This window comes from Plectropomus leopardus, chromosome 20 (genome assembly GCF_008729295.1).
Source record: "Plectropomus leopardus isolate mb chromosome 20, YSFRI_Pleo_2.0, whole genome shotgun sequence".
Classification (NCBI taxonomy): Eukaryota; Metazoa; Chordata; class Actinopteri; order Perciformes; family Serranidae; genus Plectropomus; species Plectropomus leopardus.
Window position 1 is genome coordinate 8,216,254 of NC_056482.1, and position 15,642 is coordinate 8,231,895.

At 39.8% G+C, this 15,642-nt stretch overlaps 2 protein-coding genes across 2 annotated transcripts; one reads left to right on the forward strand and one right to left on the reverse strand.

Annotated features, from left to right (window-relative positions):
- Nucleotides 1-1,818: 1,818 nt before the first annotated feature.
- phyhd1 (phytanoyl-CoA dioxygenase domain containing 1) lies at nt 1,819-10,568 on the forward strand. The gene is made up of 11 exons (XM_042508955.1): nt 1,819-1,931; nt 3,100-3,258; nt 4,861-4,936; nt 5,019-5,066; nt 5,134-5,189; nt 5,836-5,898; nt 6,008-6,029; nt 6,165-6,293; nt 6,400-6,516; nt 6,833-6,959; nt 8,202-10,568. The coding sequence occupies exons 1-11, from the start codon at nt 1,899-1,901 to the stop codon at nt 8,248-8,250; spliced, it is 879 nt and encodes a 292-aa protein (XP_042364889.1). The 5' UTR covers nt 1,819-1,898; the 3' UTR covers nt 8,251-10,568.
- An 86-nt stretch (nt 10,569-10,654) lies between these two features.
- Nucleotides 10,655-14,370, reverse strand: dolk (dolichol kinase). The gene is made up of 2 exons (XM_042508954.1): nt 14,258-14,370; nt 10,655-12,488 (listed from the first exon to the last, which is right to left on the reverse strand). Exon 2 carries the CDS (start codon nt 12,345-12,347, stop codon nt 10,776-10,778), a length of 1,572 nt encoding a protein of 523 aa, XP_042364888.1. The 5' UTR covers nt 12,348-12,488; nt 14,258-14,370; the 3' UTR covers nt 10,655-10,775.
- Nucleotides 14,371-15,642: the final 1,272 nt, after the last annotated feature.

The window sequence follows — 15,642 nt, forward strand, 5'->3', positions numbered from 1 at the left end:
TTCAACTTTAAGCCTGATGGACAGACTCGTTTTAATCAGCACCGTCTGTATCACACTTGACAAGGCCTTTATTAATTAATTGTTGCCAAGTGGAATGAACACTGGCTTTTTAAGCGGGACGTCTGTAACAGTGGACAACTGAACTTTATTTCCTAATGTTCAGACCCTACTTTTTGTACCATTCTGACACATGATAATGAAATAAACACTTAACACCAAATACTGTAACAAAGAGTGAATTAATTCTTCATCTGGCAGATGTTTTCTCTTTCAGGGGAAAGTCCTAAGCATTGTGTAAGTTGACACTAAGAAGACTAATAGCCTTTGTGGAATAGATAGCTCTAAAATGAGGTTGTGCAAAAACAGGTTGCGCTTCATGGTCAGATGCTCTCATCCCTACCCAGATAACCGAAATGAGCTGGCTCAACATCCACCCAAACTCGGCACGTCAGAAGAAGTAAGTCTGCTGCATCCTGTAGCCTGACTTGACTGAGACTCGGGATGAATGAATAATGCCCCAGAATCAAGTCAGAATTCAAATAAAATAGCATGATTGTGGCTGCTGAATCTGCAATCAGTTGGTCGTTATCATAATAATAATCATAATAATAATAATTTACCTCGCCCAGCATCAGCCAAAACTCGAAAGAAATATGTCAGACGGCAGCTGGTTTTCTCAACTTGGATGAGACACAGGATGAATGATGCCCCAGAATCTGACCAAATAACCTGGTCTGATTGTGGCTGTCAAATTTGCCATCGCTGGGCTGTTATCAGATCTAACCTGGCATCAGCCCAAACTCAGCAAATGTAAAGAAATAAGTCAGTCCACAAATGGGTTGCCCAATATCATGAGACACAGAATGAATGACGCCCCAGATTTGGACCTTAGAGTGTACTCTGGGTACAAATGGAGCAGCAGGATATCAAGCGCATTGAAAGTGAAGCTTATCTATTCATTGCGCTGGGTCTAAAAGTATGCATTCACTAGCCTCTGCATCAGTTCCACCTCTTGTCCATCGATCTGATCAGGTCTGCGCTCTGACATGCTAATGCTTTAATTTCTCTCTGTTATCATTTTAATCAATAGCAATGCATTAACATTTGATAAAATGCCAAATTAAATAAAAGGAGTAAAATGTACAATATAAAGTAGCATTTGGAAGTGTGCAATAAAAGTAAAAATGCCTAAGATTTGGATTCATTGCAATTGTTTAGGGACCATTTGTTGTTTATTAGCAGAGAGGGGTTAGTGCAAAATATTTGAGGCACTTCAGGTAATTTTTTATGCACCGAGGAGGGAGTTATGTTTTTTGATTTGGCTCAGGGGAGGGATATTCAACTTAAATTGTGTATTTTGCTTTTATTTTAAATAGCTCCAGGACTTGCAATTTGGTTTTAAAGGCATGTTTTCTATAAGAATTTATTAAAGCCAGAAACTGCAGAATGTGGGGATTTATGGTGAAGCATTTTCCCTCAGTCAATCAGGGATTCTCAACAAGAAAGCTGTGTCGCTCTGGGGAGGCTCAATATATTTAGGAAAAAAAAAAAACATTAACGATCTACCACTGCCTCTAGATCCAGTCAATACATCCGATTGGCCACGAGGTGGCGCTGTTTTTTATCTGTAGATATTTCCATGTTACGCCACAGTCTGTGCTTACAGCAATGACATGGGCGACATCTAGAGGCCATGATGAGCTACTACAGCAAGACAGCTGGCACGATTTACATACCTCTGTGTGGCAATGGAAGAGTTAAAGTGTAAAATCCTATTACGCCGTGTGGTCACAGTTTAATTGACAGAGACATGTCACATGGCCGGAAATCAGCCGCTGCAGGTTGGAGTTTGACCGAGTGATACACACCAGGAGCTGGACCTCTCGGAGCAGACAATCATGGATTTTATGACAGATCGGGACGTGCAAAAGGTGAGTATTGCATTAAAAATGTACAGAACGTACTGTGAGCTGTGGCTTTCGTACATCTTTCATTTCACATTACTTTTTTTTTTCATCTACGGTATCATATTCCTACATTATTTTGTTGGTTTACCCGAACGCTTATTTCAGGTTCATTACATAACATGCTGCAGCCACAGGTGGTCTGTGTAAGGTCCGCACGAGCAAACGTCCAAATTCTTAGCACATAACAGTCTATGGTACAAAATGAGAAATGCCTTTAAAAGGACATTTGTCGTGAAGCATTGGGGCATGGAAGAGCGCGTGGAAAATAAATGGCTACTGAGATCCAAGTTAGTAAGCTTATTGATAAAGCTGATATCTCAAAGTGCTCCACAGCACACAAGCTACAATCAGTTATGTAACTGAACTGAGAATGCATATGTAATATTATTATGTGCAATTAATTGTGAAGATTTGCTGAATTTCTTTGTTTTGAAAGGTTTATCAGCATAATTCTAATATTTTTTAATAGCCTCCCCCTGGGTTTTGGAAATTGTCAAAAGCATGTTTCTTTTTTGACATTTCATAGACCATAAGTGATTAATCAAGCAAATAATTGGCATATTAATTCAAATTATTCTTAATTTCAGCCTTAGATTACAACCAAGACATAAAAACTTGAAGTTATGAATATAACCAATGTTTCCTGAGGGAGAGTCATCGAGACCAACCTGTCAGAACAGGTTCGGGTTGGTCTTGTGTGGACACATTCCCCGTACATATGTGTAGTACTGAGTATACTGACTAAAAGGGAGCTGAGGTCTCTTTCTGTGATATTTTTCCCTTTAATTGTGTAATCCAAATGTATAAATGCTGTACATTTTACCCTTAATTGGGTTTAAATTTGAGAGAACAAAGATTGCTTCACAAGCCTTACATAACTTGCATCTTTAAAGTGGAAACAGATGTGAAAGGACAGTTTGACCCAAGTTGTGGAGTGAAATGTTAAAACTCCAGGTTTTTGAAGGCTGTACATTTGATCCTCAATTTGACATACATTTGAGAAAACAAAGCTTTTGTGTATAAATGTGGAAATACACGACAGAAAACTCCTGAGGATATGTCTTTTCAGCGATCGCTTTGGCACTGTGAATGGTTGATTCTAACCCAGCGGCTCTGTTCTCCCTCTTTACAGTACACAGAGGATGGATATGTGGTTCTGGACGGGCTGCTGACCTCCCAGGAGTGTGATGAGCTGAGGCGAAGAATGGCAGAGATAGTGGACGAGATGGACGTCCCACAGCACTGCCGCACCACCTTCTCCACCTATCATGACGAGCAGCTCAAAACACAGGTGAGCACGTGCACTGCACGGTGTGAGATGAGTCTAAAACAGTGTCAGTGACTCACAGTTTAATCCCACAACATTTCTTCCACATGCTTTCCATCACACTGCACTAAAAGATGCAGGTAGGATCTCACTGCTGTTAGTTAGAGAAATAATTGAACCCGCACACAGAGATCGTGCTATAGGACGACTATTAACTTCCGTGCTTATGCCACCTTTTGCTCTTTTTCACAAAACCAAACAACCACAGCACTGTGCCCTCCCCAGGTGTGATTTTAGACTGCATGTCGGCACCCCAGAAGCAAAAAATGCATGACTGATGTGACATGTAACACAACAGTGTCGGCCTCGAGTGTGACATATAACAAATGCGTCAGCAACACTTTACAAAGTAAGCAATGCCATAACATGGCAATAACAATCATTTATCATCCCTGTCATGTGGTGGCTGATCCTGTCCCAGTTTGCGGATATTTTCAGCTGCTGTTCTTTTTTAATAGTAATAATAATAATAATAATAGATTTTACTTATAAAGCACTTTGAGATTTGAACAAATCTCAAAGTGCTACATGATATTCAGTTCAGTTCAATTCAATTCAATTCAATTCAATTCAATTCAATTCAATTCAATTCAATTCAATTCAATTCAATTCAATTCAAATAACTTTATTTATCCCAAAGGTCAATTTGGTTTCAACAGTCTTCACACCACACAAACATCCAAAAATCAACAGCAGACAGGAGCATGGAGCACACCAGAGAAAACAGACAAACAAATAAATAAATCTGTGCGTTTACTGGCAAGCTGGTGCCCTTGTGTTGACCCCCTTTGTAGTGAAAAACACACAGGGCTAAGCAAGGAGCACACAGTTTAAAGTTTAAAGAACAATGTAAAGGATAGTAAAATACAATGTTCGTTCCCAGAAACTGCCGTCGAGCTTTAATGGCCTGATAGCCGTTCCTTTTTCAGTGAGTTAGTTGTTGCTAGCTGCTTTGCTCCCGGTGGTGTGTCACACATAACGTATCGTCAAAATGTCACATCCGTCCTGTCCACGTGGCCATCTTGCTGGCTGTCCCTTTAACTGAGAAGGTCGATTCGGCACTGTTACTACCTCCACTGCTGGCTTAAAGATAAGACAACTGCGTTCCCCCATTTGTGCAGCTGTTCCTTTTATAAAGACATTCTTGCCTTGATCAGGACGTGTAAACGGGATTTGGATTAGACTGCACAAGTTGTGCGAGAGTATGTAAACGGATGTTGTGATATAGTTGTATAGTTGTTAAACACAGCGTTTACTTCAATTCATCAAGAATTTTCTCTGTTTTTGGATTCTTGACATATGGTCATTTGGGAGGTAAAGCATGCGTTTAAACTGCAGAAAGTCAGCATGTTTTACCTTCATGATCAGGCTCACGTGGTGTGAGGGTACATTAGCCCTCACAGTGATTCACAGTGTTTTACCTTGACCCTCACTGGCCGTCCTTTTGAGTAATAGCAGACGCTTGTGTCAACAGTCTAGTCAGTGTCAGTGTGCTGTGCCTCCCTCCTCTGTAATGCAATCGTTCCTGCTGGATCAGATGACTGATGTTAACCTTTTGACCTGCAGGGAAATGCTGACTATTTCATCACCAGCGGGGACAAGATCCGCTTTTTCTTTGAGAAAGGAGTTTTTGATGACAAAGGTGAGCTCTGGAGAAATTCTCTTTAACCTGCCTGTTCATTTTTAGATTAAATTAGGTGGGTAATGCATCTCTTGTCTTGCAGGGGAATTTATCGTACCAAAACAGCGATCGCTAAATAAAGTGGGACATGGTAAGATTTCTTATCAGATCATCTGGAACATCACGAGCAAATGCCTAATCCCATTTTTTTTTTTTAGCACTACATGCCTATGAGCCACTGTACAAAAAGGTTACACATTCACCCAGAATCCAGGTATGTGAGCTGTTGAACAATATCAGAGTATGATGTACTGAGTCACAGAATAACCAGCACTCACATTAGAGGGTAACTTTGGTATTTTCAACTTAAACCCTATTTCCCCATGTTTTTGTGTCTGAGTGACTTACGGGAACCGCAATTTTTAAAAATTGGCCAAGTATTGAGTAGCACATTAAGTTCACACAGTGGACATGCATGTTAACACAGTGGACATAATTGGCCAATCCTGGACCAATAATGTCCACTAAAAGCGTTTGTTTTTGCCACTGACAGGCTCAGATTGTTAATCTAAGTGTTGGTGTGTGTCACGATAATAAAATTCAATCATTTTTCGAATGGTTTGATTGAAATAAGCCATTATTTCAGTAAGTTAGATAAGATGGCAATGGCATTTTCGAAGCCATTTCTGGTTGAACAAAAACTTTTTAAAACTCTCCCCAAAGGGTCCTTTTATAATGTGGACATAAATTGATGGTGTAAACATGCCCCAAGTGGTTACATTGCAGCCTGTGTTGCTGCTGCTCAATTGTGGACTAATTTCAAAAGTTGTTCCAATTACTCACTTAGACCCAAAAACAAGGGAAATGGGGCCCAGGTTGGAAAAAACAGATAACTTACGCTTTAAATGTTGTTCTCTTAGGGCATAGCGAAGAAGCTGGGTCTTGCAAATCCTGTGATACTGCAGAGCATGTTCATTTTTAAGGTAAAGCATTAAAGTCTATTTTTCTATCAATCTATGACATGTCTTGCGGTGTCAGATGATGCTTTATGGGTAGTTAAGTATAAAATAATTTTCTTTATGTCTCCTCCAGCAACCAGGGATTGGTGGAGAAGGTAAAGCTGCTACATTAATTTTAAAAATATACAGAAAATCTGAACGTAAAACTAATGCAATGAACATTCTTTCCATGAAATTAATTACAGCAGATTTCTTGTTGTTGTTGTTGTTGTTGTTGTTGTTGTTGTCAGTGACGCCACATCAAGATGCCACATTTCTGTACACGGAGCCCCTGGGCAGAGTGATGGGGCTCTGGATCGCCCTGGAAGATGCCACTGTCAACAATGGCTGCCTCTGGTTTATCCCGGGGTCACACCACAGTAAGCTCACTTACACTGTTGCTTCCTTGTTTCTCCTTCAAACTGTGTTATTTGTTATGTCCAAACATTTTTTGCTTCATATGTATAATGCCACACTTTTCCTCAGGTGGCATTTCTCGGCGTATGGTGCGCACGCCAAAGGGCACCTTCCCCCTGACGGATTTCATCGGTCGAGAGCAGACCTACGATGACAAGAAATTTGTGGCTGCACCAGTTAAAAAAGGTAATACACTTGAGTGTTTACATCTAAGTGGGCGGATGGCACCTGATTGAGGAATAATAAAGATAAAATGTAACATTTGGTCATCTTTAGAGGTGCTGAAAACATGTTTTTACCAAAATATAAAACTATTCCTTTAATGAATCAACCTAATCTTCAATTGAATCTACGATTACTTTGATAATTGATCACATCTTTGCTTTATTCTTTATAAACTAAGGGATTAATTTGATTAATTGATAACAAAAAAAGCTTTAGTAAGGTGTAGCACCACACAAAGCAAAGAGAGATGGTGAGCTGTTGCACGCTCTGTGTTCAGGTGGCGTGGTCCTGATCCACGGGGAGGTGGTGCATCGCAGTGCTGAAAACACCTCCGAGGATTCTCGCCACGTCTACACCTTCCACCTTATGGAGTCCCAGGACACCCGCTGGAGCCCCGACAACTGGTGAGAGTCAACCCTTTAACACCTGGATCAGCATCAGTTTTCTTCACTTACATTTAAACCTCTGAAACCTTAGAAAATTGGTTTGATTTCTTAAAAAAAAAAAAAAACACGGAAGAAAGCACAATAAGCAACTTGGCAAAAAATGTCCCACAAATTGGTAAAAAAAACAAAACAGTAAAAAATAGTTTTTCTCTCTGAAATATGCAGCTTTTTGTGCTCTTGGCCAATTATGGTCACTTCTGGCTCCAAAAAAAAAAACAGAAATCAATGGCCAAGATGCCGAACTCAAGGCTTCAAATGGGAGTCCACAAACGTTATTTTCATTATTCTGTACAGTCTACATATAAAGTCAATCTAAAATCTACAGTAACAGTAACACAAGCAGAGGAGAGCCATCAGAATGACTCATTAGGGATGCACAATAATATCAGCACGTCATTGGTATTGGCAGATGACAATTTTAAAAATAAAATATCAGCATCGGCCCAAAATGAACTTTTCTGCTGATATGACAGGCCAATGACGCTGTAATTACGTGGACTTAATAGGTCAAACTTGCCCTGGTTTTGGTTATTGTCAGGAATGTCTCAGGAAGAGCATAATCCAAGCCTGTTAAAGTGGAAGGAACATATAATAATATATAATATAGTTTGGTTTTAAATTTGCTACATAGGAGTAAATATGTCATATTTTACCTGTAATGTAGATTAAACTAGTTTTAATGTTTTGTCCAATGAATTTGTGCATTTTGAAAAGCATTGTACATTATGTCTACATCTGCCACCAGGGGGCTGTCACAATAAGAGTAGGCATAATTTGTTAATTTCAGTATAGGAGAGACTGACGTCTGCAATTATTTGAAAAAAATCCATTTCAAGGGAATTGTGTGTTGTATTATTTCCAAATAAATGATGACAAGTTACAACATATGCACATGTATAGTTATCGGCAACCGGCCAAAACGAGTCAGAAAATGTCAGCATATTGCCAAAAATCCAATGCATTCTGTGCATCCATATCACTCTGTGATAGTGATAGAGCAATACATGTCAATAAAGGTAACATTCAGGACCATGAGCTACTGGTTTTATCAGACCGAGAATGGCTGTAGCAATGTGTGTTGAATTGATTAAAGATATGTTTTATTGCTTTTGAATTTGATTTTTAATTTGTGAGGGGAAGACTGTGTCATGTCTCACAAAGACTCACGTTGCCATGTTTCCATCTCTTTGCTCTTTAAAGGTTGCAACCCACTGAAGAGCTCCCTTTCCCACCTCTCTACACTAAATGAAGGTTTGGGTTTTTCTTTTTGCATTTGGTGCTGCAGCTCAATGAAAAGGCAGAAAAAGGACCAACATGTATGAACTGTTTCGACCACAGAAAATGTGCTGTTAATATCTCACGGCTTGTCTTGTGTCTTGTATGATATCATCTGTTTCTCAGAGCGACGCGTTGACTGCCGTGTAGCCTGATTAATGGCGACTGACCCACATTTTTAATGAAGATTTCAGTATTTTTAAATGTGAATTTTTAATAGACTGGAAAATTTGGGAAACATTTTTAAGCTTTTTATTAACCTTCCAAGGAGACTTCACAATACAATTGATGTTCAGGTCTACTTTATTCAGCAACTCCTCATCAATTTTGTCTCCAACCAGCCATATGCTATGCATGTGTCAAAACGAGATGGCAGATTCTTATTTTTACAGACAACAGTAAGCATTTTTATTTTCAAGTATGTTCATGTTAAGACGCAACTTTAAATGCATGGATGAAAGATTATCAACCTCAACATACAAACCTCTTATGTTCATTTTTAAATCAAACCGAGAAACAAAAGGATTAGTGTCTGTTTTGCTGCTCCACGATGCTCAAACCAGTATTAAACAAATGGACTAAAGTAGATGGCGTACCAATTTTATCTTTCTTCTCCGATGCACTCAACATGCAATATTACATTTTAAAAAATGGAAGGATAATGACAAAAACAACATACTAGTAGGATCATGCTAATAATACAACGTAAAAAAACCACCAAGATCTTTTACAGGTGAAACATAACGCTGTTAATTCATTCGTGCTGAAATCAAGTTTCAGGTTGTCCTCATCCAAGAATGATGAGATGAAACCTGACGACATTTGAGGACATTTCTACAAAGCAAATTTAAACAAAATTGATAAACTGTCACAAAAAGAAAGTTGCTGAAAAGAAAAGGGCCTTTGTTTATTATTCTGGCCCGAGGCATATCTACAGACTTCAGAAATATGCAGGGTTTAAAGGCTCAGTATCACAAGGAGATGTATATATTAAGTTTATCTGTATATCTACAGAAGGTAACTTTTATAAAAGTAACTTTTTGTCATATTTGCAGAAACTATCACTATACCCTGACAGTAGTACATGACAGAGATAATTTTCATTAAAAAATGACATTTCAGGCAGAACGTGTTGCTGCAAAAACACTATGCCCAGCCATCTGGTCACAATGAGCAAGCAGCTTCATTTTGACCATAAAACCAGTTTAACATTGTTAACTACTGATACTGCTAACAGCACAAACAGAGCTAACAGTGCTAACATGGTCAACAATGCTGAAAGGGGTTTACAGCTCAAAACTGAGGTGCTTACTCACTAGGGCAAGTTAGGGGGTGACCAGAGGGTGGACACAATGTTTCTGTAGCAATGCTGTTGGGTCAGGACGGCCTTAGTTGACATCTGTAATCAATAACTGCTCACATACAACAGCGCATACTCCAAAAAAAACTTCTGTGTCCTGTCAGGATATAGAGACAGTTTCAGCAAATTTTACAGTAATTCTTTAAAAGTTACTTACTGTAGCTTTAATGGGTCCCATCAAACCTCAAACAAAAATATGCCATAGGATACTGTACTTACATGTTACAGTACTGAATTTCACATTAGTGTCATGCAAGAGCATAGTGAGTTTCTGCCATATTTACGTATAAATCAGCCCTTTTAAAGAAGAGTTGAGAGGGGCCGTCATGCTTTCATCTACAATAGTAGGTAATGTGTGATAGAAAATATACTTTTCTAGGCAAGTGTTCTCAGCAGTAAGTCTTTCATATTGCCATCGGGGAGGCAAAATAAATCTAATAACAAATGTTGATTAAGAAAAAGAGATAACTTTAAATAATGTTCTTCAAAGGCAATATAAAGGCGTGTATCCATTTGCAAAAAAGGAACAAGATAGGAAAACGCTCTCGTTGGTGATCAAAATGTGCCGTTTCGCAGCGTCTTTGCTGTCCAGAAGTGTTTAAAAGGACATTTTTCCACTTTGCATTACTCCCCTGTTGCATAATTTTAATTTGTTGGTGTCAGGGTTGGAGTGCCTCAAGCTCAGGACGGTGAAACACATGGAAACTAAACCATACACCGCCGCTTTCACTACAGACGCAGCTTAGAATACTCAACAAATATTTAACATCTCTTACAAACTTATTCTGAAATGTCTCATTCCTCAAAGCAACAGATACTGAAATGGCTTGCTATCTGAGGGCCACAGACTAATGTCATGCTAACTCACATCTGCTGCCACAAACAGAAAGGAGCACATCGTTCCTTTGTGCCCCATTGGTTTGTTGACGTATCGATTACCCGGTTTGATTAATCCATCAGCTCTTAACTATTCTTTTCTTGTGCTGATCGATCCATTGATTCTTAAACAGACTTTCGTTACATCTTTTTTTTTTTTTTCATTTTTCTTACACTTTTCCCCCAAATTCATCACTTTCTTCTCCCTAGAAAGAGCTGAGGACAGTGGGAGGGGTGTGTTTTTGTTTGTGCCATCTGTCCAGTCAAAGCATCAGCAGGATGAAGAGGTAGAGTGGGAGCAGGAGGTTGTCTATTTGGGAGGTGTAGGCTTCCAGCATGGCCACCAGAGTGATGGAGCCGACAATCCACGAGTAGGTGGAGTTCAGATTGATGCTCCCATCGAAGATGAGAAACATGGCCACGGCAATGATCTGGGCGAACACGGATGTCGCAGTCCCCTCCATGGTTTTCTTAGTACCGGGCCAACGGATCTCCCCCATGGTGCTGCCGAACACTGACGCCACGGTGTCTCCGACCCCCACGGCCAACACACCTGCATAAGGCACCAGGCCGCCTGCACCGGGAAGCACCCCCTTCGGCGCGCAGGGCCCGGGGAACAGCCATATGGGCAGCGACATGCCTAGCAGCAGGTAAACGTGGGTCAGGATAAGAGGCCCGGAGTCCCTCTCATCCAGGAACAAGGTGAGCAGCTGTCTGAGCAACTGACCCAGCGGCCTTATCCGAAAGTACCGCACGTACTCCAGGAATAAGAAAACGGCCAAGCAGCCCACAGACGCCACGTGGAGCAGCTGCCTGTCGTATATCAGTCCCGGAACATACGTGGCCACGACAATCAGATGGAAGTACTTCCTGACAACAGTCGACGCCTGGTGTTTCTTGGAGCCTGACTGGCGCTGGTAGTTCTGGTGCAGCACGACACATGTGGCCACAACCGCCAGAAACACCCAGTACCCCAGCAGACAAAGTCTCCTGTCATTTAGCGTGAGGAAGTCCAGCAGCCACATGAGGGGGTGTCGACCGATGAACAGCGAGAGCCACGGCATGAGGATCCCTAAACCCAGAACGGCTGTCATCATGTGGAAGAAAAGTGACGACACCCAGGTCTCAGACTCCATGAAGCAGAAGAGCAGGGCGAAGAAAACACCGAGCAACAGCGAGCCCACAACTACTACTGGCAGGAAGTAGTTCACGGGATCACCTTTGACCTCTGCCAGGTTCAGGGAGCGCTTGATGAGCTGGTTGACGATGAAACTGATCCCACCGACGATGAGGAGCGCCTCTCCGGGCGTGAAGCAGCGCGGCAGCAGATAAAGCACAATCAGGCAGAGATAAACGAAGATCAGCAGTACCTCTAAGACCTCGATGACCTCAGACACCGTCAGCGTCTGTTTTGTCGTGTACAGAATCGCGCTGCCGGCCATGCCTGCGATGACGCACGTGTTGGTGGGTACGGGTCTCGTGATGCCCAGAGCGATCAGGGAGAGAAACAGAGCCAGCATCATGCCTGTGATGGTGACCACCATGGAGAAGCGCTCAAAGTAGACGTTCCCTGAGACAGAGCACTTTTCTCTCAGCGCCAGACCCAGCAAAGGCATCACCATGGAGGCCGGGACGATGCCGCTGTTCGCTGCGGGACGGAACTGGAACACGGCGCCCCCCGACCTGAGCAGACGGTCCCATTTGTGCTGTACGTAGAAAGCCTGGATGAAGAGGGCGATGCTGCACCAGGAGTGCTGGTTCCAGACCACCATGTGGACGCACAGCACCACCGCCAGCACTACAGAGGACTCCACGTATACGGGGTTCATCTGCATGACTGCGCGTTGGAGGCTCGCAGGGGAGGGAGGAGGGTTGATCTGAACAGATGGTCTGCAACAATGAAGGCCTTCTTCTGTCACTTCCTCTCTCTGGCACACTTCATCGTTTGGCTGCCACTTTTCACTCGCTAAAGATGTCTAGAAAAAAAGGAGGGAAACGAAGTCAGCAAGGTTACTTTTCATGATGAAATCGCCATGAAAACATGAAAATAATAACTGATAGTGAGACTGGATGACTCCATGAGTAAGCTAAGGAACTGTTTGTTATTTATGAGACGGGAGGGGGTGGAAAAAAAGCGAGGGAGACACTTCAAATATTTTTTTAAGCACTGGGGAGAGAGTTTTGGTTTTTTTTTTATTTGGCTCACTTTTACTTTTACTCTTTCAAACATGAAGAAATTGGGTTGATTTCTTTCAAAAAACATGGAAAGAGGACAATGAACAACGACAGAAAATATGACCCAAAACAGGAAAAATAACAATTAGTCAAAGATCGATGAATCAGTTGGTAAGAATTAGATTGAAAATGTGAAATTTAATTGATCAATTAATAGATAATGTGACGCAGTCTATGCAGTATATGCAATATGTTGCTGTGAGCTTTGATTGAGGAAAAAAACGCATTTCATATTGTTTGGAATAAGCAAAGTTTTTATGTTGTTGTTTATGTTTATGTTTTTTTTTCAAAATAATAACTCCATCTTTAATTTTACCAATAATCCATTAAAGTGCTTATGATTTGCAACCTGAACCCAAATATTAGCAAGAAATAAGGACAAAAGTACAATAAAATCACCTGAAATTTGTAGAAATAAATAAATAGAATAAAATACGTTTAAAAAGAGACCTAGAAAAAGTGTTTAAAAATGTGTAATAATTTTGAAACATAATCTAAAAATGAATTATAATAAGTATAAACATGGTTTTTCTTTAGCTTTCTTTCCTATTTCCCTAGACATTTTCCCCTAGCTTTTAATTTTTTAATTTTTTTTTATCAACTAATTTCTTGCAATTGGTGAATCATTTATCTCCACAGCCCTACTGACTTTTTCCCTCTGTTGTTGAAAGAAACACGCTCAGGGTTCAAAGGTTTGAATACTTGTTAAAGGCATCTGAAAGCACCATAAGGAAAGTGATGTCGCTCAAATTTTGTATTTATCTAAATACCCTCAGAACCCTAAAAGCTGCAAGTTGGTTTTAATATCATGTTTTCTTAAAAAAAAATCTCCAATCACACCATTTAGCATAGCCAGAAACTGTGAAATATGGTTATTTATGTTGGAGGGAGGGTCATGCATTTTGCCCAGTCACTCAGGAGGGGGTCAAGGAAAAATAGTTATAGCTGTAAGGAGGGTCAAGATATAAAAAAAAAGGCACACTGTCAACCCCTACTCTGATAAATAAAGCACAGTCCCTTGCATATCCCAACAGTGAACCTTGCTCCTGCTTTATCTGCTCCCTGATATGAACTATGGCCACACTGAACATCCACCCAGTAAATGTGAAATCCACACAGCCATCTGAGCACGTGAGTGAGACCCCAGGAGGAGCACATCTTTCCACAGCAGCAACCTTTTGTTCCTGCTGTAGATCAGACAGACTTTGTACTGGGCTAAATCAGCTGGGAAGGTTGTTTTAACACATGACCAGCACATCTGGAAGGATCCCGTGGAAATGTGTACAGTTTGTACAATAAAGATGTCATATCTATGCTAATACAGCGCGGTGGAGCCAGCTGACCGTCACCAAAGTGAGAAACGCGTCCCCTCTGCGAGCCAAGGATGCTGCAACCTCGGGCAGCATCAAGCTAGCGGTGAAATACAGCTGAGTTATCGCAGCGCCACACAGAGAAAAACTGCTGGCTGAGAGGAAATAAAAGCCAAGCTGACAAACACAAGCGTACGTACCACATTAGTGCAGTGTTATCCGGACGGCTGTGCGCTGTGAAATGGATCCGAGACGTCCTTTTTTGACAGATTTCTTTCCTTTGTCAGCTGTCGCTTCTCTCACACCCAGTAGGAGGGGGCCATATTTGACAGCCGGGTCACGTGACGCAACCGTAAAAATATCTCTTAAAGGCGTGGTTTTCATTTTTCATTTATTTATTTTTATTATATTTTAGCTAAATTGACATAGTATTGTGTTGTCGAGGAAGCGCGTGTTGTGTTTTTAACTTAACTTTAAAAAAGATTTTTTTTTTATTTAGCTGCAGCCGTATTTGCCAGAATGGAAGATGTATTCAAATCTTTTAGTAAAAGTAGTAAAATAACACTGTATAAATACTCTAACTGATTTAAAAAAACAAAAAAACAACGTCATTAAAAATGTTACTCAAGCAAGAGTACAGAAGTATTAGTATAAAATGTTAAAGGTCCGGGTTTTGTTTTTTGTTTTTCATTTTTCATTATTTTGCTCATTTGAGATAAATTGATATAATATTTTGTCTAAGTATGTGGATGCAGTATTTTAACCTTATTATTATTATTATTATTATTATTATCATTATCGTTACCATTATTATTATTTAATGTAGCTACAACCTTAATTTCATTACCCAGAGCTTGAAGAAGTACTCATATCTTTTAGTAAAAGTAGTAAAATAGCACTGTATAAATACTCTAACTGATTTAAAAAAAAAAACAAAAACAACGTCATTAAAAATGTTACTCAAGCAAGAGTACAGAAGTATTAGTATAAAATATTAAAGGTCTGAGTTTTGTTTTAATTATTTTTCATTATTTTGCTCATTTTTAGATAAATTGATATAGTATTTTGTCTAAGTATGTGCATGCAGTATTTTAACCTTATTATTATTATTATTGTTATTATTATTATTATTATTATTATTATTATTATTATCATTATCATTATCATTATCATTATTGTTATTATTTAATGTAGCTACAACCTTAATTTCATTACCCAGAGCTTGAAGAAGTACTCAGATCTTTTAGTAAAAGTAGTAATACCATACTGTAGAATATTCAGAACTGGGAATTTCAGAATAATATATACTATCAGATTATAATTATGCAAGCATTCATGCATGTTGATCACTCTTTAATGTTGCAGCTTTTAAAAGAGATATTTTGTATTATTTTTCATACTGCCATATAGCTTGTGATATCTCCACAGGGAACCAATAAGGCCTTATTGATTTAGTAATGTATTTATGTATTGTATGTATTTATTTAATATGCATTTGAATTTATTTGCAAAGTAATTGAAGCTGTAAAACATTTGCCTATTTGCCTCTGAAGTGTAGTGTAGTTTGCCAATTATATTAAATATA